The following is a 27,473-nucleotide window of genomic DNA, read 5'->3' as shown; positions in this document are numbered from 1 at the left end:
ATACTGACTGCTTAGTAGTATTACATCCACAATTCTAACTAATATTACAGAGTTTCTTTGTAATTAAGCAAGTCTATAAAAGGGTCTGTTCTTACCCTCATCCTTCCATTCCTTACTGCTGGTCCATCTTCTGCCAATCTCAACACGTACAAGTCCATTTTGTATTCCCTTCCCCCACGAATGCTGAATCCAAATCCTTTGGCTCCTTTCTCCAAGTCAACAGTGAAATAATCAAAATCCTTTGGGGGGGGCAAAAATAAAGTAAAAGATTATTTCATATCAGCTATGCATCAGTCCTGCTCTTCTCTCTCATAGGTATTCTAAATGGCATGACATTGTGAGATCTAGTAAGTTGACTTTACAATGTAGAAAAAATATAAAACAAACTTCCAATGGTTGCATAAGATAAGAATGTACTGGTCATGAAAAAACTGCTGTGTAGTTTATTTACTTTGGAATGTACTGGTTTTCTTGGCAGACAATTAATTATTGTACATGGGTCTGATCTTAGAAGGTACAAATTCTCTTTTAGAGAACAGTTTACAACCTTCTCATTTACTAAAAGACAGATCTGACCATCACTATTCTTAAATTTTGAGTGGTGGTGATGGTGAAGGAGATCTCTAATCAATAATAAAGCACAAAGCTGTCTGGTAGAGTTGGAAGTTTACTTAGCTTATGATGTGGCAGATTAAATGTTTACTATTGGGTTGTTGAAAAAGTCATCATGTATTTTTCTATGCAAAAATGAGTCAGAATTTTCCAGCAACCCAATAAGTATCAAGGAATCAAGGTTCTGGCACTTTTCATAAATACTGACTTGTCACCATAGTCTGTTTGGAAGATCCTCCCATTATGGAACTGAAGTTCAGAAAGGTAAATGAAAATGTAGTTTACATGAACAAATAAGAAAGTATTGCTGTGCAGACAGGAAGTTGCTACCTGTTACAGAGGTTGTAGGTTGTATGATAAATACAGGCCTGCATTTATCATTGTGCACAGGGGCTTGGTCCATTACTGCCAAGTGGGATGGAAGGGATCATGTAAATAACTATAAATCAAAACACCTCCATTGCTGGTACCTATCAAGTTTTCTGTGTTGGTTGGCAGTATGCTATGAGGCCCCAGAGAAGAACACTGGAAATACTTGGTTGAGTCAATAAACTGGGATTTAACCAGCTAATATATCCATCCCATTATCACTCACCCATTTATTTATTGATTGCTTTATTATGAAACAGATATTTCTATTTAGAGCATTTTGAGGAGACTACAGATACTACCTAGGTTCTATCAGGACTAAGAATAGAATTTGAGCTCTTTATCTCAGAAAGGCTCTAATCTCTGTCCCTTCCACTCTACTTTTTATTCCTTATACTTCACAAGTCTTAGTGCTGGGCCTGCCATGATTGCAAGGCTGAAGTACCTGGGGTTGTCTGTAGTCTGGCAGAGGGTACTGCCTGGTGTCAGGGGAATGCTGCCTGTAATCCAGTAAGGGAGGCTGCCTGTAGTCCAAAGGTGGGGGTTGCTGGTAATCCCCTCCTGGGGGTTGCCTGTAGTCCAGTGGGGGCTGCCTGTAGTCCGTGAAAGGAGGTTGTCGGATATCTGGTTTCACATCTTGCCTTGCCTTTACTTCTGATCTGTAACTAAACAAATGGAAATGACATTTGTTTTGGTGTCTTCAGCATACTATATACATTTCATTTTGCTGTTTAAGAAATCAAGGTAAAATAAATGATGGTTTAATCAGAACTCTGTCGAAAAGGAATTATGGTTATCTCTTTTTGACTTAGATGATTTGAAAACCGTAGCAGATCAGGAGAGCTAAACATAAACATTATTTAAAAATGTTAGTCTGTTTTACACATTCTCAAATTCTCTCTCTCTGTCTCAAACACATATACATTCATTTTCCTGGTAGACCATTCATCATTTAATGAGAATACAACTGAAGCATTCTTTAACATCTCTACAAATACAAAAGTAAAGACTATTCTAATCTGTAGGCTGGATATTTTTGATTGCCTTGGAGAGGTTAAAGGAATGATAGTAATATGTAATCACCTTATAATTTACACAACTTGTAAATCAAGTAGAAAGTCATTGCTATGAGTAGAAACATATTATTCAGAGTTTGAGTACAAATTATAGCTATTGGATATTTTAATGGTTAGAAGAAGAATGACAGGGCAGAAACCTTTGTCATTTTCTTATTTCTGGATATTAGTTGTAAATATATGCAGAGATCAGAATGATTTTTTTTGGTAGTGTCTTGTGAATTCAAGCATTTACAAATTGAGGTGATTCCAAGTTCCAAAATATGAGTATGACAACACATGACATCTTTAAGAAGGTAATGTGAGAAAGTATATTATAAAAGCCACTCAATTCTATAGTTTCCTGTCTATTGCCATATCAACAGTCTGTAATGAACTATTCAGGACTATAGATACATAAATAAAATACATTTTATATAACAGATTCCACTGTTATAATATAACAGTATTTAATTAGTATTTAATTAGTTATAAACTTATAACTAATAGTATTTAATTAGTTATAAACCTAATGAGGAGGGTTGGAGAAAACAATATACTTTTTCTTTTCTTTTCTTTTTTAAATTAGGTTAGAAGATTGTAGGATTAGAGGGTATAGTTACACACCCACTACCAAGTTCTATGTTCCCACCATCCCATCTTGCAAAGATAATCTCCATAATTTTCACAAGTTTCAGAAACAATTTGCTTCCTTCTGTTTTATGTATTTAGTACCGAGGGAAAAAAAAAAAAAACCTCAACTGTGTCAAGAAAATAGATTCAAAACAAGTAATTTTACAATTACTTTTTGGGAATCATGATGGTCATAGCAGTGGGGCACAGATTTTTTTCTTTTTTTTCTTTCTTTCTTCCTCTCTCCCTTCCTTCCTTCTTTCCTTCCTTCCTTTCTTTCTTTCTTTCTTTCTTTCTTTCTTTCTTTCTTTCTTTCTTTCCTTCTTTCATTTTTTATAAAAAGGAAATACTGACAAAATGATAGAATAAGAGGGGTACAACTCCACACAATTCCCACCACCAGAACTCTGTATCCCATCCCCTCCCTCGATAGCTTTCCTATCCTTTAACCCTCTGGGAGTATGGACCCAAGGTCATTGTGGGTTGCAGAAGGTAGAAGGTCTGGCTTCTGTAATTGCTTCCCCGCTGAACATGGGCATTGACAGGTAGATCCATACTCCCTGCCTGTCTCTCTCTTTTCCTAGTGGGGCAGGGCTTTGGGGAAGCAGAGCTCCAGGACACATTGGTGGGGTTGTCTGTCCAGGGAAGTCTGGTTGGCATCATGCTAGCATCTGGAACCTGGTGGCTGAAAAAAGAGTTAACATATAAAGCCAAATAAATTGTTGACTAATCATGAACCTAAAGGCTGGGATAGTGCAGATGAAGAGTTGGGGGGGGGGTCTCCGTTTTGTTGCTAGCTAGTAGGCATATTTTAGTTATATTCCAAAGGGCCTGTGGCTATAAAATTTTTTGGGGAGGGGCACAGATCTTTTTTGGAGAGTGTAGTGATACATACAAAGGATGCATAGGTATGAAATTATAATCCTGCAATATTATAATTTTGAAGCCATTGTTAAATCACTAATAAAAACTAAAAAAATATTTTCACCTTTAAGACTAGATGCTTTAAAAAACTGGCTTATGCCCCAGACAATAATTAGGATCCACCTGCATATCAGATTTCAGACTCTGGCAAAAAAACAAACAGACAAAAACCGAAAACACTAGTATAACTACAGACCCTTTGAAATATAACTAAAATATGCCTATTAACTATCTAAAAATTGGAGGACTCCCCCAACACTTCATCTGCACTATTCCAGCCTTTAGGTCCATGATTGTTCAACAATTTGTTTGATGTTGTATGTTAACTCTCTTTTCATCAGTTCGGGATGCTAGCAGGATGCCGACCAGACTTCCCTGGACAGACAACCCCATCAATGTGCCTTGGATCTCCGCTTCCCCAGAGCCCTTCCCTAGGGAAGAGAGAGACAAGCTGGGAGTATGAATAGACCTGTCAAAGCCCATGTTCAGTGGGGAAGCATTTACAGAAGCCAGACCTTCCACCTTCTGCATCCCACAATGACGTTGGGTCCATACTCCCAGAGGGTTAAAGAATAGGAAAGCTATCAAGGGAGTGGATGGGATACGAATGTCTGGTGGTGGGAATTTGCAAAGTTGTACCCCTCTTATGGTTTAGTCAATGTTTCCTTTTTATAAATAAAAAAATAAAAAAACTGGCTTATGGTCTCACTATGCTGTTAAGTACTAAGAAATCATTTTAATTTAAGAATTTAAGAAATCATTCACCTGAATAAATTGCCAGTCTTCTGATTTGGTAAGTGCATGGTAAAAGCTGTTTCTAAGATTTTTGTGGAGAACTATGCTGATTACCTTTGTAGAGGAAGCATAACTTTGGTGGCAGGTGCAGTGTGGAACTATGCCTTTATAATCTTTTTTAAAAATATGTTTTATTGGGGGCCAGGCAGTGGCACACCTGGCTGAGCTCACATGCTACAGGGCTGCAGGTGTCTCTCTGTCTCTCTCCCTCTCTGTTTCCCCTTCCCTTCTTTCAATTTCTCTCTCTCTGTCCAATAAATAAAGATAATAAAAAGAGAAATATCTTTAAAAATGTTTTATTTATTTATTGGCTAGAGACACAGAGAAATCAAAGGGATATAGAGAGAGTGTGAGAGAAAGAAACACCTGCAGTACTGCTTTGCCACTGATGAAACCTGATGAAACTTTCCCCTTGCAGGCAGAGACTGGGGGCTTGAACCTGATCCTTGCACATTTTAACATGTGGCTCAATGGGGTGGTCTCTTTTACCTGGCCCCTTCCTCTGAATCTTATTAATCTTGTAAACCATTATTATACCACAATAAAAATATTTAATAAGAAAGTAAGTGCACAGAAATGTATGAGTTCATTTGAGACTTTTGAAAGGGGGTTAGTTAAGTTATTACTTTAATTAACTGAGTAATTTCCATTTGTTACTTAGCTCTACAGATGCGACACATTCCTTTGGTGAGCTGAACATTATAGTTTGCTTTATACCTTGACATGCTCTCTAATCACCAACTAAGAGGGTGAATACTGAGAACAGAATTATTTAAAATCTGCTTTGAATAAGAAACCCAACTATCTAGGCTGATAAAATAGCTCATGCTTGCTTTGCCATGTGCATGATGCAAGTTCAAGCCCAGTCCCCACCACAGTGAAGGAAGTTTTGGTACTATGGTATTTTTTTGTCTCTTTAGTTAGTCTGCAGTGATGAAGTAACAGTGATGACAAAGAAAAACAAAGAATCAACTATGAAATTGCATCAATCATACACACAAAAATTGAATTGAATGACATTTGTTGGTATGTGTAAGTTCCTTTCTAGAACTTGCTTGCATAGTGGTTTAGATGTCACATTGTTTTAAGTTACAGCATGGCAATTTTATTTACTTTTTATTATCTGTATGGTATTGTTATGAACTATTTCTATGTGTTATATTTCTAGCCAGCTGTGCCATAAGTTATAGCAAAAGAAGGTGGAAAGTAAGAGTCTCCTTGAAGATTACTGTAAAATCTAGAACCAGGAAAGTTAAAATTTGCAACAGCTGTCACCCAAGTCATTTCCCAGGACTTAAACTTAGTCTACACCATAGCTACATATCAGGCTTTTATGTAGAATTTTACAATGAAGAATTCCTTAATAAGGAAAGCATACTTAAGGTTTTACATGTTTTAAATAGAGATACACTGGCTAGGGTGAAAATTACGTAGCTTTGAATTTGTGAAATTCAGAATTAGTATTATTATTATATTCTTATTTATGTATGTATTTATTTATTTTACCAGAGCACTGATCAGCTCTGGCTTGTGGTGATGGTGGTGGTGGTGGGAAGGGGTAAGCCTTGGACTTTGAAGGCTTAAGCATGAGAGTCTATTTGCATAACCATTATGCTATCTACTGCAACTCCAGAATTAATTTCTTAAGTATTTATTTTCAGGTCCTTTAGTAATAAAAAGGTCATCTATATGGCCTTCATAGCTATTGATTCCATTGCTAGAGAGAAATTTTAGACATAATAAAACTGGATTGCTAATGGTAAATTCTAGAAGAATTTTATAGTCTGATGAGATTCCAGAGTAACATAATGTTAAGACTTTACCTCCTGTCACCCTTTTAAGAATTCCTTCTAACCATGAGAATCTAGGGTCTGAAGTCTGTGAAAGAGTAAATTTGCAATGCACTTCCATTGACCTTGATGCTTTAAACAGTTTCATATCACTTGCCCTTGCTAGGGGAAGGTGGAATGTGTTATTTATACTTAGTTTTGGCATAAATCATAAATATCTATTTACCTATTTACTTATTTTACCAGAACACTGCTAAATTCTGGCTTATGGTGGTGTTGGGTATTGAGACTGTGACTTTGGAACCTCAGGCATAACATTTTATATAACCATTATGCTTCCTCCTCCAGCCACCCCTTTTTTAAAAATTTTTTTTTATTTGAGAAAGGATTAATTAACAAAACCATAGGGTAGGAGGGGTACAACTCCACATAATTCCCACCACCCAATCTCCATATCCCACTCCCTCCCCTGATAGCTTTCCCATTCTCTATCCCTCTGGGAGCATGGACCCAGGGTCATTGAGGGTTGCAGAAGGTAGAAGGTGTGGCTTCTGTAATTGCTTCCCCGCTGAACATGGGCGTTGACTGGTCGGTCCATACTCCCAGTCTGCCTCTCTCTTTCCCTAGTAGGGTGGGTCTCTGGGGAAGTGGAGCTCCAGGACACATTGGTGGGGTCTTCAGTCCAGGGTTACTTCTTCAAGAATGCTTTGTGAGTTTGTGTATTGAACCAAAGTAAAAGACAATGGGGTGAAGGGGAGGATTAAGGTCTTGGAACATGATGGCAGAGGAGGACCTAGTGGGGGTTGAATTGTTATATGGAAAACTGGGAAATGCTATGCATGTACAAACTATTATATCTTACCGTCAACTGTAAACCACTAATCTACCAATAAAGAAATTTAAAAAAGAAAAGTAAAGAGAAAAAAGTGCTTTGAGAGAAGGATGAATATGGTATGATCTCACTCATAGATATAAGCTGAGAAAATAAGAACAGAAAGGAGAAACACAGTGTTGTACTTGGACTGAATCAGGTCCACGTTGCACCCAAGTAAAAGATTCTGGGGGGAGGGGTGGGGAACAGACCTTGAGTTTTGGTTATATTCAAGTTAAAACTACTGTGCTTCCTGAATGCAAGCCTGAAGACTGTGAAAGAACAGAGAAAGAGGTAGAGGTATGGAGGGTGTTAGTAAAATGCCAATTCAGAGACAGATTGAAAGACCTTCACATCATAACCCATAAAATGTGAAACTGCTATTTTATTTTAACCTCATGCTGACATAGGAGCTAGCTGAATTTGACATGTAGGCGGGCCCTTCTTATATAAATGAACTAACAGGAAACTCAAACTTAGTGCTTGGCATACAAGCGACCCAAGAGACATCCCTCGATAGAAATAAGTCAAAAAAATTTCCTCTTTGATTAACTTTACATCCAACTAGGAAAGTAGTTCTGATATCTTTAAGGTTGTTAAGTCTCTTCACTCAAATACAAGTGAATCAGGAAACCTGAGTGTTAAGAAAAAGAACTTATAATGGGTACTTTTAGGTTTTTTAAAATTAATAAAGCAAAAAACAGCTGATAACTGCACAAGTCAGGTGCTAATTTATAAATATTTGGATCAAGCCAATCAGCTACTTCTTGTATTGGGAAATATTTTATTTTGCATTCAGGAGAAAAAGTATCCAGAGATATTTTCTGTGACAGAGGTCAATCAATCCTGGTTGTTAGCAGCAGAGAGAACACAAAAGTGGCTTTTGCTTGACAGTTATTCTTCTCACTGAACTTTAACACACCAGGGATGGGATTATCTACCCCCTGGCTAGAAAGGGAAACCCATGTTCAGTGGAGTCTGACTCCAGAAAGGGAAAGATGAAATTGTGACTAGGAAGTTAATCCACAGGGGCAGAACCAAGAAGAAAAAAATCTGAAGTTGGTCAAGAGAGGGTTAATGTATTTAGGTCCTTCTTCCTGATCCTAAAATTAATTAACATAGAAAAAGTGAAGGGGCAGGGTGGTGGTGAACCTGGTTGATAGCACATATTACAATGTGCAAGGACCTGGGTTTGAGCCCCTGGTCCCTGTACCTGCAGGGGGGAAAGCTTTGCGAGTGGTCAAGCAGTGCTGCAGGTGTCTGTCTCTCTTCCTTCTATCTCTCCCTTCCCTCTAGATTTCTGGTTGTCTCTATCCAATAAATAAATAAATAAAGATAAAAAATGATTTATGTGTCTTGGAGCCCCGCCTCCCCAGATCCCTGCCCCACTAGGGAAAGAGACAGACAGACTGGGAGTATGGATCAACCTGCCAAGGCCCATGCTCAGCAGGGAAGCAATTACAGAAATAAGACCTTCCTTCTTCTGCACCCCATAATGGCCCAGGGTCCATACTCCCAACTCCCAGAGGGATAAAGAATACAGAAGCTATCAAGGGAGGGGCTTGGATATGGAGCTCTGGGGGTGGGCACTGTGTAGAAATGTACCCCTCTTTCCTATAGTGTTGTCAATATTTCCATTTTATAAATTAAAAGAAATGATTATAAAAAAGAGAAAGTGAACACATTTAGGGCTTCTTCTCAGGACTCATTTTTATGCATGGCTAAATTTTTATCTTTGTACCATTTGCATTATGCAGTTTGGTCTTTTCTTATCCCAGGATATATTAAAACTATAAGCAGCTGAGGATAATAGACATTTACTTTTCTAGGAAAGCAAATGGGGAAATCAGAATGGAACAGGGCTTTATGGAGACAACACCTGTGAGACATGGAAAAAAACTGCTTTGTAACTGTGTGAATGATGAAGTTAGAGTTCTGGGACAAAAAAAGCAGTGTCTCAATCTTCATCAACATGGGAGGTAGGAGATGGGAAGCAGATGTTTAGAAAAATACTAGCATACTAGCATCAAGGCAAAGACTGGTGAGGCTTCTGCATTCAAAGACATTCCCAGGGGTTGTTCTGTTTTAATCTTCTGAACTGGAAAAAATAACCTGGGAATATGTCTCCCATCTCCTTTAATCATTCAGGCTCTCTGTTACAAACATCACAACAGGACATCATTTTTATATGGCATTCTTCTTGTCTCTCTCCGACTCCCACCAGGTTTCCAAAGTGCCTTATTCATAAGTTTGTAAAGAGTAATGGAAGAATCTCATTAGGTAGAGGTAGCATGCTGTAAATGCTCACAAATCCTTTACTATTTTTCCCTTTCCACACCACAGATACTCTCTGGGTACATGTCCACTCTGACCAGCTTCCTCTCTGTTTTTCAAAGGTCTGCTTCCAAAGGCCTGACAGAAATATTTTTAATAAGCCATTTCAAAACTTGTGATTAAAAGTAGTTTGCAAGATTGTAAGATTACAGGGTATAGTTCCACTCCACACCCACTACCAGAGTTTTAATGGCTTCACTTTCCTAATAATAACCATTATAGTTCTAACAAATTCCTAGAGACTGTTTACTCCTGATTTTGGGCGGGGGGGGGGGGGAGGTGTTCATGTGTTTCAGTTCTCTAGATTTCACGTATGAATGAAACCATCCAGTAGTTGTCTTTCACTTATTTGCTTAATTCACTATTTGTAACCACCTACAGTTTTCTTGATTTTTATCTCAATGGATACAATATCATCTTTTTCTTTTACTGAAAAGTAGTACTCTATGGAGTATAAATCCCATAATCTCTTTATCCCTGACTGAAGGCTCTTGAAAAAGAGATGCAGTGGCTAGTTTCTAGGTTTGAAACCTTTCAATGACTTCTTACTGTACTTTAGCTACAGAATAAATCTTTTAAAAGATTTTTTGCTTTATTATTTTATTTTATTTGATAGGACAGAACAATTGAGAGGGAAAGGGGAGATAGAGAAGGAGAGAGAAAAAGAGAGACCTACAGCACTGCATCATGATTTGTATAGCTTCCCCTGCAGGTGGAAACTTCAACCTGGGTCTGTGCACATGGTAACATGTGTGCTCAACCAAGTACATCACCACCCAGACTCCTGAAGACCAAATCTTTAAAAAAATTATCTCATTATTTTTTATTTATTGGATAGAGACATCCCAAAATTGAGAGGGAAGGGGGTAATAGGGAGAGAGACAGAGAAACACCTATTCCCCTACTTCACCACTTGTGAAGCTTTCTCCCTGGAGGTGGGAACCAGGGGCTCAAACATGGGTCCTTGTGCACTATAACATGAGCACTCAACCAGGTACACCACCACCTGGCCCCCAAGACCAAAATTTTAACAAACCTACAAGACCCTTTAGGGTACTCTGACTTACCACCTCACTATTTCATCTCAAACTTTCTCCTCTTCTACATTGGCTTTTGTTCTTCCTTCAAACTTGCAAGCTCTCTCCTGTGAAAGGTCTTTGGATATCTGTAACCTACATTGGACCTATCTGTATATTGCTCATCACTTCTGTTTTATTTATTTTTTATGCTACCAGGATATATATATTTTATTGCTACCAGGATTATTGCTGGAGTCTATTATCTGCATGACAGATCCACTGCTTCTGAAGACCATTCCCCAATGCCCTGTGTTTTTTGTTTGTTTCTTTCATTTCATAGGACAGAGGGAAATTGAGAGAAAGGGAGGGACACATATATACAGAGACACCTGCAGCCCCGCTTCATTGTGTCTGAAGCTTTCCTCATGCTGTTGGGGGCCTGGGGGCTTGAACCAGGATCTTTACACAGCTCATTAATTTTATTAAAATTATCTTTATTTATTGGATAAAGATAGCCAGAAATCGAGAGGGAAAGGGGAGATATGGAGGGAGAGATACAGAGAGACATCTGCAGCCCTGCTTCACCACTCATAAAGCTTTTCCCCCGCAGGTAGGGACCAGAGTGCAAACCTGGGTTCTTGAGCATTATACATGTGCATTCTACCAGGTGCACCACCACCTGGCCCCACTCATTACTTCTTTCAAGAATGTTTTTCTTATTGTGAAAGGACAGATTATATATATGCTAGTAAAAGCACATTCAAAACATATGTACAATCTCAAAATCACAGCAAGAAGATGCACATAAAGCCTTCACTTTTTGAAAATTTCTCTCCCAGTCTGTTCCAAACTTTTCTCTTTACACCTCCTTCATTTCCGGATTTGTTCTGCTTTATATCTTAATGCTTTTTCAGCCACCAAGTTGCAAATGCTACCATGAAGTCAGTGTGAATTCCCTGGGCAAAGGACCTCACCAATGTGTGCTAGAACCCCACCTCTCCAGACCCCTGCCCCACTAGGGAAAGACAGAAACAGGCTGTGAGTTTGGATTGATCTGCCAACACCCATGTCCAGTGAAGAAGCAATTACAAACGCCAGACCTCCCACCTTTGGCACCCCATAACGATCCTGGGTCCATACTCCTAGTTAAGAATAGGAAAGCTACCAATGGAGGGGATGAGATGCAGAACTCTGGTGGTGGGAGTTGTGTAGAATTATCCTACAGTCTTGTTGATCATAATTAAATCAATAAAAAATATTAAAAAGAAAAGTCAGAGAAGGTTACCTGTTTTCATGTCCTTGTAGCTGAAGTGGCTGAGGTGGAGCTGGTTGGGTGGTGACAGGGCTGTTGGGAGTTGCTGGGCTTGGCTGGGCCAAAGGACTCTGTTGGGCCAAAGGACTGTGCTGCTGGGCCATGGGGCTCTGCTTCTCTGAGCTGGGTGCTGAAGCTGGGCTGTTGAGCTCTGCAATAGGGAATCAAAGTAGCAAAGGCATTAAGGTTGCCACTGATAAAGGGTATGAGATGATCATAAGGGGTAACTATTTGCTTTTTGAGGTAAATCAAGGCACTAATTATTCGACTTTCTGGAAAGCATTCAGACAGCAGTGCAATCTCTCTCAGAATTAGGATTTATTCCTTAATTGTAAGTATTGCTGGACAAGATTATGAACAATCTTTTCTCACTTTGTCAGAGAAAAAGATTTTTTTAAAGTAGTTAGTGCGGGACGGTGGCACACTTGTTTACCATGGTTGAGGACCAGTGTTCATTTTCCTGGTCTCCAACTGTGTGTGTGTGGGGGTGGGGTGGGGGGAGGAAAACTTCACAAGCAGTGCAGTAGTGTTACAAGTCTCTCTTTCCCTCCCTCCCTTCCTCCCTCCTCCTCTTTCTCCTTCTGTCTCTCTTTCTTAACCTGTATCAAAAGAAAAAAAAATTGGCTTGGAGTGATGGAGTTGTCATGCAGGCACAAAGCACTCAGCAATAATCATTGTGGTAAAAAACCAAAAAAACAAAACCCTGTTTAAATTATGAAAAGACAATTCAAAGGAGTAATTTCTAAAATATGTCCTGCTTTTTCCAGCATTATTTGTAGATACCAAATGTTTTAGCCACTACATTTTTGGTTGTAAGGAGAAGTCTTATCAGTATTCCAAAGTTTGGATAAGGAGCTAGCTATATTAAAGACACTTTTCAGACCCTTTCAGACTCTGGTTCTTTGTCTGCTAAGATTTTCTTGTAATAGTATCAATTTTTAACTGACATGATCTCTACACATCAGCATTAGAACAGGACTGACACATTTCAGACTGGGAAGATGGAAATGCAAGTCTGATTTTTAGTGAGCAATCTGGCCCACTCTGCAGCACGGTGCAGTTCAGGAACTGACCTGATAGTGAACGAATACTCAGAACTCTGTGGCCCCAGAAAGGCGACAAGGATTGGCAGTTATGCTGCTCACTACTTTTCAAACCTCAGGGGGGAGTCCTTGTATAGGGAAATTCAAAAGGCTAAGTGAGAATTTAAAATCCATATCAGATGCAACATTTTTTAAATGAGCTCTCTTTAAACCACAAAACTTCCTCAGGCTTTTCAAAATCAATCTGACTTTGAAGAATCCTCCAGAGCTTAACTGTTAACATGAACACATTCCTTTTTTTTTTTTTTTTTTATTTCCTTCAGATTTGTAACTCTATCATTTCTGTTGAGTGGGTTTGGGCTTAATGTAATCATAAAAGGAGTACTCCTGAGACCATAAGGGATGATTGAATAACCCAATGTCTTGGGATTGACACTATTTATCTTCAATGTCACATATTTTGATCTCTGAATGAAACTGTGACTGAGTAAACAGGAGATGAGCTGCAACTAAGTGTGATTCTTTTGCAAGGGTGGCAATAGCAATCAGCCTGAGGCACTAACATTACAATGACAGCAGGCAGGTGGGCTCTGGGTCCCTGGCCCAGGAACTCACCCTCCTGAGGAATGATGCGAAGGGTGACACTGAGACCTGCGTCCTTGATGAGTTTCACGATGTCTGCGTGAGGCATGTTGATGATAGACTGGCTGTTCACAGCTAATATCCGGTCTCCCACTTTTAGCTTTGCACAGCGATCTGCAGGACTTCCATCAATGATGCGTCCGATTTTATGGGGCACAGCTAGAAGAATCCCCAACAGAAGTAGATATCGAGTATCACTTACACATGTCTTTTTCAAGTCCCAGCCCCACAGGAAAATAATGCAGTATCAGAATTCCTTTTTAGTTAATATATTTGCCTTTTGAAATCATTACCATTCCTATCAAATGAGGTCTTGTGCATATTACTGAAATTAGAGTTCCTCCTTATTTTAGATGACTTTTAAAGTTTTACTTTATTTAAGAATTTTGGATAGAGACAGAGAAATTGATTGGGAAGATGGAGGGATAAAGGAAAGGAGGAAGGAAAAGGGAGGGGGGAGAGTGAGAGGGAGAGAGAGAGAGACACACAGAGAGAGAGAGAGAGAGGGAGAGAGAGAGATTTGCAGCACTGCTTTACCATTCATGAAGTTTCCCCCTGCAGGTGGGGACCCAGGGCTTGGACCAAGAGACCATAATATCTAAATTCAAGTATTGCAGTGACCAACCAATTCTACACACTTGGATGGGGCTCTCAAATTTCAGGGACTATCTCAATCATTCTAAGATAAAACATAAGAATTAGTATCTTTGGGTCAGACATAACTGGACTTTAGTTTACTCCTGCCCTGCTGAAGCAGAATATCTAGGCAGGAGGAGAGGATCATGGGTTTTTAAGAAGATCCTCAGGGGATTTGAATACATAATGGATTTCTGAACACCAGAGACATGAATGTTGTCAAAGAGCACATACTCTAGATGCAATATACATAGTTTAAGAAAGACACAATAGAGGTCAGGATTTTAATTTCTATCCTGTACTTTTTTTTTTTCTAAGAGGAGAGGAGAAAGTGTGTGTGTGTGTGTGTGTGTGTGTGTGTGCAGTAAGCAGCTGGAAAAGCAGTTATGAGCAATTCCCCTTTCATCTACTAATCTCTAATTTAAAGGCTGATGCATTTTTCAAATATTACCTCTTTCTGATTTGATTTATAAATGGTGTTGCGATCTTGATAATATCTGTACATAATGTATTTCATGAAGACCAAGATTTCATTGCTGCTAAAGTGCAGCTCTATTTTATGTACCACAATAAGAGAAAAAAAAATCATGATAATGACATTCTATTCACTACAAGATACCCTCTAATTTTTTAGATATTCAATTATGAAAAATGTGTATTAGATTTGATAAAATATGACACCAGTCTCTCTAAAACAATAAAAATTGCTGCCTTCCTTTATTTATATGTGTAGTTAGAGACAGGTTATCATGGAAATTTAGATTAGCCAAAAATAAAAGTTTGAGACTCTACCAGGACAATTACTCCTGGAGTCTGATACCAGGAGCATCTAGTATTTCTGTAATTTCCCTGAAGGAAATTATAATCTGGAACTCTTTTCTCTTTCCATTTTCCTTACAAGACAGGGAACTCTGGATATCACCGGTAAATAACTTACTGTTTTCCCTAAGGAAGGCAGTACTTATTTATTCTGCATAGAGGCAAAGACATGTTCCAGCTTTCAATATACTACCTAAATGTCTATTCCTTGAACTCTCAGTCATGTGTAGATGTTAACTGAAAGGCAGAACATCAGCTAATACCCATGGCAAGGAAGGACAATCAGTGAGTTAATGAGCCAGCACCTTGATCATATTTCTATTGTGAAAGGTTATTGATAGCATATGAAAATATTGGCTGAGCTTGTGTCTCTGAGGCGAAACTCATCACTCTGGAAGCTCAAATTAGCTGTTATGTACCTTTGGCACCAATGGCTTTAATTTAGAACACCTTACTAAAAGCATAGTAATGATCATTTTAGAGACCTAAGACAATTTATTTCTCAAGTGGAAATGTTATAAGAGCTCATTCATTCACTTACTTTAAAAAGTGATATAGGTATTGCAAGGTGCTTGGTGATTAACCATTATTAGACTGAATTTTCATTCCTGGCTATTTTTTTCCCCTCTCATGTCTAATACCCTGGAACAGTGATGAAGGATGTGATTTCCCTGATCCAAACATGCATATTTATTTTATAACTTATGGAAAGTTACCCGATCTCTCTGAATTTATTTTCCAACAGTAAAATTGAGATGATACTATCATTGATGCTACAGAACGATTCTAAGCGTTAAATAAGATATTTTATGTAAAGTGACTAGAGTGGTGGGGTTGGGTGGTGGCACACCCAGCTAAACACACACATAAATTACCAAGTGTGAGGCTGGAGCTCCTCTCCCAACCTGCAGGGAAGGGGTCCACTTCACAAGTGTGAAGCAGGTCTGCAGGTGTCTATGTTTCTTTCCCTCTGTCTCTCCATCCTCTCTCAGTTTGTTTCTGTCCTGACTGCTAAAATGGAAAAAAGGAAAAAATGGCCACCAGCAGCGATGGATTTGTCGCACTGGCACCAAGCCCCAGAGACTGAAGGCAAAAAAGAAAATAAATGCATAAAGTGATTAGAGAGGTGCCTGGCATGTAAAAATAGAACTAATTTTAATTTTTTAAATTAATTTTTATGAAAAATATCTAATATTTCTGATAACACTATGACATGTGTATGTGAGAACTTACATGCAAATACCAGTTTGAATTTGTTCTATATTGAGTACTTTCAAGTCTATAATACTGTTAAAACTCATTATTGAGCAAAGTCCCTTATGAATCAACACTGGAAAACAATTTCCTTTCAAAAAAGAGAGATGTGTTTTGGAGATGACATAGATACTAAGTGAAGACAAAAATCTTGTTATTTTTTTCTGTACACACACAGACACATACATACACAAACACACACACTGTAGGTCTTCACATGAGAACCTCCACTTATTAGTAATATTTTATTTATCCAAAGGGATATCAACATAATAGAGATTTCTACATTGTCTAGACTGAGGCTTAACCCATGCACATAAATTACAAATATACAAAATTTAGGCTTAATCCTCTTAAAATACTATATACATGATATTAGGTAGAATATTTAAAATGGAAGAAATGTAGCAAGAAGCAGTTAACAATTTTCCCAAAGTCATGTGGGGTATTCAGAGTTTAGAATTCTTTTGTCAGGATCTATATAACCATTGGTCCTAACTAATAAACAATAATACCTGCCTTTATTAACTCCTTCATCCACTTAACCGTTTGCATCACGGGGACCTGTCACTTATACCAGTTGAGAGCAGCCTGGATCCAGGGCAGAATGGGAGGCTGTTACTTTGTATCAGTTATCTTTTGACAGACAAATGTTAGGGAGAAGAGAGGTAAAGAAAGAAGAGTATAGGAGAAGGAAGAAGAGGGAAGGGATGTGGGAAGTGAGAAAGTAAGGGAGGGGCTAGGAAAACCTAAAATGCCTCAGATTTTGTTAAATTAAGATTTATCTCATAGGTGGGCTCTAAGAAACAAAGCAAAGGACAATACAGGGTGAAATTCCAAATGCACTGTAGTCTACTATAGCAGCTTTGGAGACTCTGAAGGGGTAAGGGAGGAGCACTCAGGGAGGTTGGGGATCTAAGTCCTTATGGTGGAATAGGATGAAAGCTTAGTGGAGAATGAGATGTACAGACAAATAACTTGTGGAAATATGGACATGTATCCTTGTGATAATAACAGTACCGTGGATCAATATTCCATTAGTAAAATGATACTAAAGTTGAAAAAAAAATAGAACTTTACTTCAAAGTGTCATTATTTTGATTGAAGCCTTTTTTTTTAAGTAATACAAATGCTCACATTTAAAATAAAACTTAAAAGACATATTTAAAACACATACAAGTGGCATTTGCGTGGTCTGATGTTCTTTGAATTATTTATGTCTCTACTCCCTTCATTAACTGTGGATAATTTATAATATATTGAGAACTAAATCCCTTGTGTTTCAAAACACAGGCTTCAAGCACGCACACAAATATATACACACTTTTATGTACTCAGCAGTAGATTCAAGAACAATAAAGTATTATTTATTAATTTCTAGATACTGTGCTTGGAGCAATTTTAAATCTTTACAGAATAGTGTAAAATATGTGAAATTATTACTCTTATCTTACTGTTCAGAACACAACACCAAAGACAAGATTCAAATCTATGCCTATTGTTTCAAGTCTTGGGGTTACTCCTTTATTTTTTGATTTGTGCCAGATTGAAAGCAATTTAAAGAAGGGTGGGGGGATGACTGGTGGCATTTACCTTAGCACTCTACTTGAGATTTCAAGGTGAAAGTTTCATTATAAACAAAATTATTTGTTTATGATGATAACACTTAGATTCAAGATCATGTTTACTTTATTAATACAGGCAGAATAAAAACTAAAATAAATGAATAACATCTAAGCTAAAAAATTGAAAACTAATCTCTCCATAGGAGCCAGACAGAATGATCAAGTGATTCATTTGGATGAAGATACAATTCAAAAATATCTCTTTAGTAATTTGAAGCAGCTGGAATGGCTTGTTACAATTTTTTTCCCCTGGCTTTTAGCTTAATAGAAATAGTACCTGAAACTCTTGGCAGCTGAAGACAGCCTCACTTTTATTTTACCATTTTCCCCTTACATACGTAAGTACACCAAATGTTGATGTACAACAACTCATTGACAAGGGCTGTACTCAAAGAAGAGTCTCTCTGAAAAGAAGACGCAGTTCCATTTGTTCAGTTATAAGGTCCAGAGAGCTTATGACCTAAGTACTTTCTGTGCATTACTAATGGAATTATGGAGCATGGAAGGGGCCCTGACCTTGGTTTCTAATATTGGAATGAATGGTACTCATTAATTCTCTGAGAATTGATGACTCAGGTAACTGCCAGTGTGCAGTCCATTTAGATAGCTTGCCTTGCAGACATCATCTGTCAGGCAGCAATATAAATCAAATCTTTGCATCAGTCTTCTTGACACAGAGTGCTTAGGATACACAGATATTTGGGAAAAGTTACAAATATGTCATGCAGTCTTGGACATATTGACATTTAGCAAGGAGAAAATGTATCACTAGTTAGAAATTTCCCTTTAATTGCAAATCACATAAATTATGGAAAAAAGAATTCACCTTTAAAATTTTTTTTCTTGCCTGAGTATAACATTATATTTTGATATTGCCATATATTTGATATTTTCCTATAGAGGAGCCAAATCTTGAATACTGCTTAACAGACTACAGCTGTTTTAATAAGACTACTTGTAGACAATCTCTTGGGATGGATATTCTCTTAGGTTAGTTCTAAAGACCTGGATTCTTAGAAGTTTGAGACACAACAGTTTAGGAAGCAAGAGTCTCTTGCCATTGGATTCTCTTCTGGAATTTTGTATGGCCCGAGATTTCTTCAGTCACTGGCCAACCAACGAACTCTTGTTGAGTTCTACTTTGGATCAGTTTCTAAAAGAAGAAGACAGGATAGACGCCTGGAGAACCTTCCTTCCTTTGGAGATGGATTGTTCCTGAATGATGGATTGTTCCTAAAATTCTTGGCTGCATCTTCCTAAGGGAAGAGAGTAGTTGACCTAGTCCCATCCTTAAACAAAATATTTCCTTGTTCTATTTGTATTTCATTTCAGAGGAGGAAAAGCCTGTGATTCATGTTTACATTTAATTATCTCCTTGTTAATAGATCCTACAAAGTGGAGTTAGATATGGAAGAAAGCATTACACAGGGAAAATAGATTCTGCGTCAATCATGTCAGACTTACAAGTTGGAAGTTTCTGAAGTGAATGTGACAAAAATAAATACTCAAAGGCAATCAGTAGCACAAACTCTCATTAGCTCACAATTCCATTAATTTGTGAAGGTTAAACAACATATCATTAACTTAAAGCTGACAAGGGAAAAAATGACTTGGATTTAGATTCTGTGATAATAAGACAAGTTTTTTTTTTCATTTAGATGATTCTTAAAATAATATATGGAAATTATATTCTTTGTAGTATTAGAATTGCAGATTGGGCCAGTAGGGTCAATTATTTCATCACATTTCACCCAGGACATTTCTTCAAAGCATCTTCCTGGTGATGATGATGCTAATAAACAACATATGGTATTTATTCTGGAGCAACTAACAGTTTAGTTTCAAGGGGAAACCTTTTAGTACATAAAGATACTAAAAACACAAGTAGGAAATCTATGCTATAGGTAACGTATGATAAGAGTGGAGGGGGTGGATTACTCATTTGAGGTAGGAACTCAGTAGTACGTCTAGGAAGGTCATTTTAGGGAGGATAGAGCAAGGGTATCCCTAAAATAAGTAACATTTCCCTTAGTATAAATGAAAAAAACTTATTAAATAATTAAGGCTCTATCAAACCCACCAGAGAAGTGAGGAGAGATGCTTTGTAGATGGGGCCCATTTTTGTTCTCATAATTGCTGCTTTGTCTTTGGAGATGACTAATGTAATACCTTTGCTAGTTCTTCTAGGTAGGCACTGGACATACAGGTATAACAGAACAGTTGTCACGTGTTTCCATCTCTTTAATACATGGTGAGGATATCTGCTTTTTACCAGAGCACTGCTCAGCTCTGGTTTATGGTGGAGCAGGGGGACTGATTGAATCTGGGACTTTGGAGCCTCAGGCTTGCGAGTCTCTTTGCATAAATATTATGCTATCTCCCCCGCCCATGGGTGAAAGATTCCTGATTTGTTTTTCTACTTTTAGAAACTGGAATATAGTACTAATTTTATTTTCTATCTCTTATTTTCTAGTAATCCCCCAATGAACATGCTCTTTCATGACAAGTCTATTCACCTGATGGTATCCACCTTCTGGAGTGTGACATAATGTCCTCTGAAAGAGTTTTTCTTGGTCATCAAGATATGGGAATAAGGGGCCAGATGGTGGTGCACCTGGTTAAGTGCACACATTACAAGTGCACAAGGACCCAGGTTCAAGCCCCTGATCCCCATCTACAGGGGGAAAGCTTCACGAGTGGTGAAGCAGGGTTGTAGGTGTCTCTCTCTTCTTTTCCTCTCTATCTTCTCCTCCTTTCTTAATTGATCTCTGTCTCTATCCATTAATAAATAAATAAAATATTAAAAAATACATGGGAATAATGTGTTGTATTAAAATTATAAAAATCAAGAAGAAGCAGACGGTATAATTTGTCTTCCTGTTAAAGTCTATGAATTTAGATTTCAAAAATGGAATTCATAGCCAACTGAGTTACAAGACTCAAAATTGAGCAGCTGGTGTTTTAAGGACTGCATATTCCAAAATTGCACTTTCCCACCCTCCCCAGCACCTTGCAGTTACTCTGCAGTTGGTAATAAGCAGATGGTTGGACAGGAGAATGAAAAGAGGGGCTCTTCAAGAGCAATTTTGGGGAAGGGGGTGTAGATAGCATAATGATTATGCAAAAAGACTCTCATGCCTGAAGCTACAAAGTCCCAGGTTCAATTCTCCTCCTCCCCCCACCATCATAAGCCAGAGCTAATAAGTGCTTTGGTAAAAAAAACAAACCAAAAAAAAAAAAAAAAAAAGGAACAGATTTGGCAATCTAACCAATTGCAAGTTTCCAAGGGCAGAAAGCATGACATAGAAAGTATTTATTATGTGACCAGAGAGAAACAAATACTTATCAGCCATATCACATCCTGTATGCTTCTGTTTTGTACCAATTAAGAAGAAAATTTCATAGTTAAGTTATGACAGTGAGTTGGTAATAGAAAGAAATTTCATTTCACTAGAAGTTATATGTAGCTATAATTTGACTGTCTTATCTTGCAGCATAAAGCTGTATGAAAATGATTTGGCTGTTTGGAGCACAATTGGTTGAGCATACATGTTACAATGGACAAGGACCTGGGTTCGAGACCCCGGTCTCCATCTGAAGGGGGAAAGCTTTGCAAGCAGTGCTACAGGTGTCTCTCTGTTTCTCTCCCTCTTTATCTCCTCCTTCCCTCTCAATTTCTGGATGTCTCTATACAATAAATAAATAAAGATAATTTTAAAAAAGTAGACTTTTTCATATTTAGTTTTATCCAGTCATGCAAAATTGCATTATTTCAAGCTAAAACATGTTGTAACCTGTTAGTGGAACTTTGGCTTCTGTGAAAAACTGAAGAGCCAATAAATATTCATGTAATCTTCTGGATAACATATTGAAAAGGACAGCTGGCTCAAGAGGGATCATTTGCCTGGGTTAGTATCTGTTTCCATTTACATTAAGAAAAATATTGCAAGAAGTTATTATCTAGCAGAGGGCTTAGGGGAATACAATGGAAAGCTGATATTGCACCTGATTGCTTTTGACATTTACCTATTGTAACAGAGAAACTGTGTGAAGATAGTCAAGCTACGTTTTTCAAAACACAATTTCAGAAGCTATAAAAGGAAAAGGGAGATGGCAAAGATAGAATATATTGCATCTGTAAAAATGAAAAACATGACTTGTCAGCAACACCTGCTTGTAACTATTAACCATTTCTACTGGACTTGCTGAGAAATTACTGAAATCCAAGTACATTGATGGGTGTGAAGTCTCCAAGGACAGTCAAGAGAAGGAAAAAAGTGTGATTTTTATTGGACATTTTTAACCAATACCTGGAGTTGATGCAATGTAATGACATTTTCTGAACTCTTGAAATCAATTGTCTTTTATATATTTTTCAGTCAGACTTATAGAAGACAGCAGGGGTTTTTTAAAGTTTGGGTATATATGTTAGTGACAGTTTTTTCAGGCACATTTCAAATTTCTAAATAGTACACCAAAAGAGAGAGAGAGAGAGAGAGAGAGAGAGGAGTTATAGACTAGCTGTGCATAGTATTTCTGCGCAGTAGCTGGGACTCAGATCCAGGTATTTTAAACTCAAGGGGTCAGGAATTTGGGAGGTGGCTCATCTGGTGCAGCACACACCTTCCCATGTGCAAGCTCTATGTGTTTTCACTTTAACTAAGCTGATATATGCCTCCATTATAAGTTCATCTGGGATCATCAGCAAAAGACAGTTTTTAAGACTGACATGAAAAATGTGTGAGAAAACAAAAAAGCTTCATGTATTTTGTTGTCTGCAGTGAAATATCAGTTATAATCTAAAGAGACCAACAATGAAAAAGCACTTCACAAAGATGAGGTAAGAATGACAAAAAAAAAAAAAAAAAAAAGAACACTTCCTGATTCTTTAAAGAAAAAAAGGCAAGTTAAAGCTGGGAGAAGACAGCTAGCTCATCCAGTACAGCGTGTATCTTCCTAGGCATGAAGCCCTGGGTTTAATTAAGCCAGACACGACACAGGAGTACCACATGGGAACACTGTAACACTGGAGTGCTGCACAGTGGTATTGTGGAGTTGTTTTCTCTCTGTCTCTCACCCCTTCTCTTCAAGCGAAATAAAAAGAAAGAAAAGTTGACCCAGGAGTAATGGAATTATGTACAAAAAAAACTTTGTTGCTACAAACATGGAAAAAGACTTCCTACCTCTCTCCCTTTTTTATTTCCTTCCTTTCTAAAAAAAAAATTTAGGTAAAAAAACAAAGCAAAAAACAACAACAACTATGGCAAAACCAACAAAGTGAGATACCATGATAATACCCATTAGATTGGTTAAAACTAAACAGCAACAATATAAAACCGAAATTCCAGAATGTAGAAGATCTAGAAACTTTCTATGGGGGATTACAAATTGGTCAGCCACTTTGGAAATGAGTACTGTGTGAACTGGAAATTTATCCCTAGTTATTTACCCAATGAGATGAAACCCTAGTTTCACACAAAAACAATTATATGAAGAAGTTTATAGTAGCTTTACTTAGAATCACCAGAAAAAAAAAGAACTAATTCGCAGGCTCCTGTGGGAAGTGGCACAGTGGATGGAACATTGGACTGTTAAGCATAAGATTCCAGGTTCAAGTCCTGACATCACATATGACACAGTGATTCTCTTTCTCCACCCCCTTTTCAATGAATAAATAAGTAAAACATAATAAAGGAGAAACCATGGTACAATAACTTTACCATAGTATACTACTCAGCAATTAATAAAGAACCAGATACTGTACTGGCACATAAAACAACACAGATAACTTTAAAATATATTATGCAAAGTGGAATAAATCAGACTTAGATGGTTACATATTAAATGATTTCATTTATATAGGAAAGGACAAAAATATATAGAACATTGTTGCTTAGATTGGGGGTGGGTGGAGGCATTGACATTGTGGTGGTAATTACAGGATTAAACATGCTTGTCAAAACTCACAAGATGCAGACTAACAGGGGTTACTTTTATAATATATAAATTTAATATTAAAATGAGAGAAGAGCTGAAAAAGCAGAGAGGGGGAGATAAAGATAAGGTTTTGGGTATTTTGAAGTCATGGCCATGGAGTAACAAGGATTAGAACTGATCTCCCCAAAACAACAAATTTCAAACTTAATATAACCAGTCAACTACAACTGAGACATCCAAAGAAGCATCACAGCCTCAGGTGGGTGCTCACACACTGGTTGGGGTGAGAAGGGGCACCAGGAAGGAAACCAAACACTAAGAATTAAGAGCACTGGCAGAGAACTGTGCTATTGCCCTCCTACATACATCAGTAGCCAAAACAGCACACAGTGCTGGTGGGTGAGAGAAACGAACATTTCAACTTTAAAAAAAAAATTTATTCATTTACTTACTTATTTTACCAGAGCACTGGTCAGCTCTGGCTTATGGTAGTGCAGGGGATTGAGCCTGGGACTTTGGAGCCTCAGGCATGAGAGGCTCTTTGCATAACTATTCTGCTATCTACCCCTGCCCACATTCCATGACCTCAGGGGCATTAACCTACTGAATGGCAAGGGCATACCAAAAAAGCAGGGATCATTTGTAATCAAAAGAAGTCCTGTCTGTTGTCAAAAATAAAGGTAATTAAAATTTTTTTATTATTTTTATTTATTTATTGGATAGAGACAGTCAGAAGTCGAGAGGGAAGGGAAGAATTGTGAGGGAGAGAGACAGAGGGACACTGCAGTCCTGCTTTACCACTTGTAAAGCTTTCCCCCTGCAGCTGGGGACCGGGTGCTCAAACCTGGGTCCTTGCGCATTGTAAAGTGTGCGTTCAACCAGGTGCACCACCACCTGGCCCCTAAAATAAAGGTAATTTGTGGAAGTCAGGTGGTAGCACAACTGGTTAAGTGCACATGGCGCGAAGTGCAAGGACCAGCATAAGGATCCCAGTTTGAGCGCCCGGCTCCCCACCTGCAGTGGTGGGGGTCACTTCACAAGCAGTGAAGCAGCTCTGCAGGTGAAGCAGGTCTGCAGATGTCTATCTTTCTGTTTCCTTCTCTGTCTCTCCTCCTCTCTCATTTTTTTCTGTCCTATCCAACAACAACATCAATGGCAACAATAACAACAACAACAACAAGGGCAACAAAATGGCCTCCAGGAGCAGTGGATTCATGGTGCAGGCACTGAGCCCCCGCAGTAACACTGGAGGCAAAACAAAAATAAATGAAAAAATAAAGGTAATTTGTGGCAGGTGACAGCTAAATGGTAAAATGAGCCCTGCTTTCCTGAACACAGTGTCAGCCCAACAGAAACCCCCTGAGGCTTGGTTTCAGACTGAAATCATATAAAGAAATCATATATACACACCACAAGGAGTACCAAAAGCCCAAGGGAACAACAAGAAATCTAACCCTAGCCCTCAACCCTCCCCGGTCTGACATACAAACAAGGTAAAGCCCAGAAATCATAATAGCACCACCTGCTGGCTAGTAATAACCAGCACAATAAATGTGTGAAGAGAAGAACTCCGGAAACAATCTAACAAACATACCAAATTATACAGACAGAAATGAAACAGGACTCCAAGAAAATATAAATATAGAGAGATTATCAGATAAAGTCCACAATAAAATCACTATGTGAACTCTCCAAGAATCTAAGTATAATCTAAGTATAATATGGAAAAGCATATTTAAGAGTTGAAGGAATATTTCACTAAGGTGTTAGAAAACACAAAAGGAGAACTTCAAACAGAGTTCTCTGAGAAACTAAAAAACATAAAATAACTTTAATCAGAGTTCTCTAAGAAATTCAAAAACATGAAAGAAGAACTTCAGAGTTCACTAAACAGTTAAGAAGAATAAAAAAAACTTGAAACAGAATTGCAGGGAGTGAAAGACACTTTGAGTGCAGTACAAGCTCAGAGAGAAGAGTTAAGAAGTAGACTTACTCATGCAGAAGAAAGATTAACCTAGAAGATACAGTTAACCCACACTTTTAATTTAAAAATGGAGAGGAAAGGTATAGAAGAATGAAACAATTCTCCATGAAATTGTAGACTCCATCAAAAGGTCACATGTAACAGTGATAGGAATTCCTGAGGAAGAGATCAGGGTGAATGGAATAGAGACCATATTCCAGGAAATTATTGCTGAGAATTTTCCTCACATAGTTCTCAAAACAAATGCACTGGGAGTCAGGCGGTAGCGCAGCGGGTTAAGCGCACCGGCTTAAGGATTCCAGTTCGAGCCCTTGGCTCCCCACCTGCAGGGAGTCACTTCATAGGCGGTGAAGCAGGTCTGCAGGTGTCTCTCTTTCTCTCCCCCTCTCTGTCTTCCTCTCCTCTCCACTTCTCTCTGTCCTAACAACGACAACATCATCATCAACAACAACAACTACAACAACAATGAAAAACAACAAGGGCAACAAAAAGGGAAAAAAATGCATTTAAGAAGAAGAGTGAATACCCAGATACATGAATGCAAAATGACCAGTACCAAGGCACATTGTAAAACTAGCAAAACTCAATGACAAGGAATAAAGAAAAAAAAGCTGACTGCCAGGGAAAGGAAAGAAATTACATATAAAGGTAAAGTTATCAGACTTTTATCAGACTTCACAACACCAGAGGCAAGGATGGAGTGGAATGGCATATTTAAAGGACTAAAAAATGAGGAAATTCCAGCTACAGATCTTATATCCTGCAAAATTATCCTTCAAATATGAGGGAAAAATAAAGATATTATCAAATATCCATACAAAATGACAGAAACAAATGGGCAAAGGATCAACATTAAAATACTCTAATAAAAAATTAGAATAGACACAAGTAAACCACATATATCAATAATAAGCCTAAATGTGAATGACCTAGATTCATCTATCAAAACAGTAGCTAAGTGGATTAAAGAACAGGATCTACCCATTAAATGTCTTCAGGAAATGCACATCCAAAGAAAAGACAAATGAAATCTTAATGTAAGAGTCCAGAGGTAATAATTCAGAAAAAAGGATAGGGACAGTTATTATGTTTATAGTTAAAATAGAATTTCAGGTAAAGAAAGTAAGTAGAGACAGAGAGGGACACCACATAATGGTCACAGAATTTATCCAACAAGAAGACATAACCATTATAAATATCTATGCACCCATATATATAAAACAAATACTTATTGAACTTAAAGAAGACATTGACAGCAACACAATAATAGTAGGATATCTTAACACACCACTCACAGCAAGAGCCTGATCATCTGGACAAAAAAAAAAAAAAAATCAATAGGGAAATAGCAGTCTTAACTGAAACCATAGATGAAATGGACAGAACAGATATATACAGAACTTTCCATCCCCAAAGAAATAAATACACAGTCTTTCTCAAGTACACATGGAACATTCACAAGTATTGACCATATTCTGGGTCACAAAGGCTAAACAAATGTATAAACATTACAATTATCAACTGTATCCTTTCAGATCATTATGGTATGAATCTAGAAATCAATCACAAAAAGAAAGAAACTGCCCCAAAGTCTCGGGACTGAACAACATACTTCTGAACAAAACATGGATCACTGAAGAGATCAGAAAACAAATTCAGAATTACCTCGACTACTATGATTCCATCATTATTTTCCTGGACTGATGACCTCACCAATGAGTCCCTTAACTCTCCAGAACCTACCCTATTAGGGAAAGATAGAAACAGACTGAGGATATGGATCAAACTGCCAACACCCATGTCTAATAGAAAAGCAATT

General features: G+C 37.9%; 1 protein-coding gene across 10 annotated transcripts in view; it reads right to left on the bottom strand.

Annotated features, from left to right (window-relative positions):
• Positions 1 to 27,473, bottom strand: part of MAGI2 (membrane associated guanylate kinase, WW and PDZ domain containing 2) — a 1,693,309-nt gene that overhangs the window by 145,668 nt on the left and 1,520,168 nt on the right. For all 10 annotated transcript variants that reach the window (XM_060196337.1, XM_060196338.1, XM_060196342.1 and 7 more), the window contains 4 exons: positions 13,373 to 13,558; positions 11,688 to 11,865; positions 1,427 to 1,646; positions 96 to 239 (listed from right to left, as the gene is read on the bottom strand). In XM_060196337.1, coding sequence (XP_060052320.1) covers positions 96 to 239; positions 1,427 to 1,646; positions 11,688 to 11,865; positions 13,373 to 13,558 — 728 coding nt within the window. The remainder of the gene's footprint in view (positions 1 to 95; positions 240 to 1,426; positions 1,647 to 11,687; positions 11,866 to 13,372; positions 13,559 to 27,473) is intronic.

The sequence above is a fragment of the Erinaceus europaeus genome, chromosome 8 (genome assembly GCF_950295315.1).
Source record: "Erinaceus europaeus chromosome 8, mEriEur2.1, whole genome shotgun sequence".
Lineage (NCBI taxonomy): Eukaryota > Metazoa > Chordata > Mammalia > Eulipotyphla > Erinaceidae > Erinaceus > Erinaceus europaeus.
The sequence above is the reverse complement of the archived record's forward strand: the minus strand, read 5'-3'. Positions and strand labels throughout refer to the sequence as shown.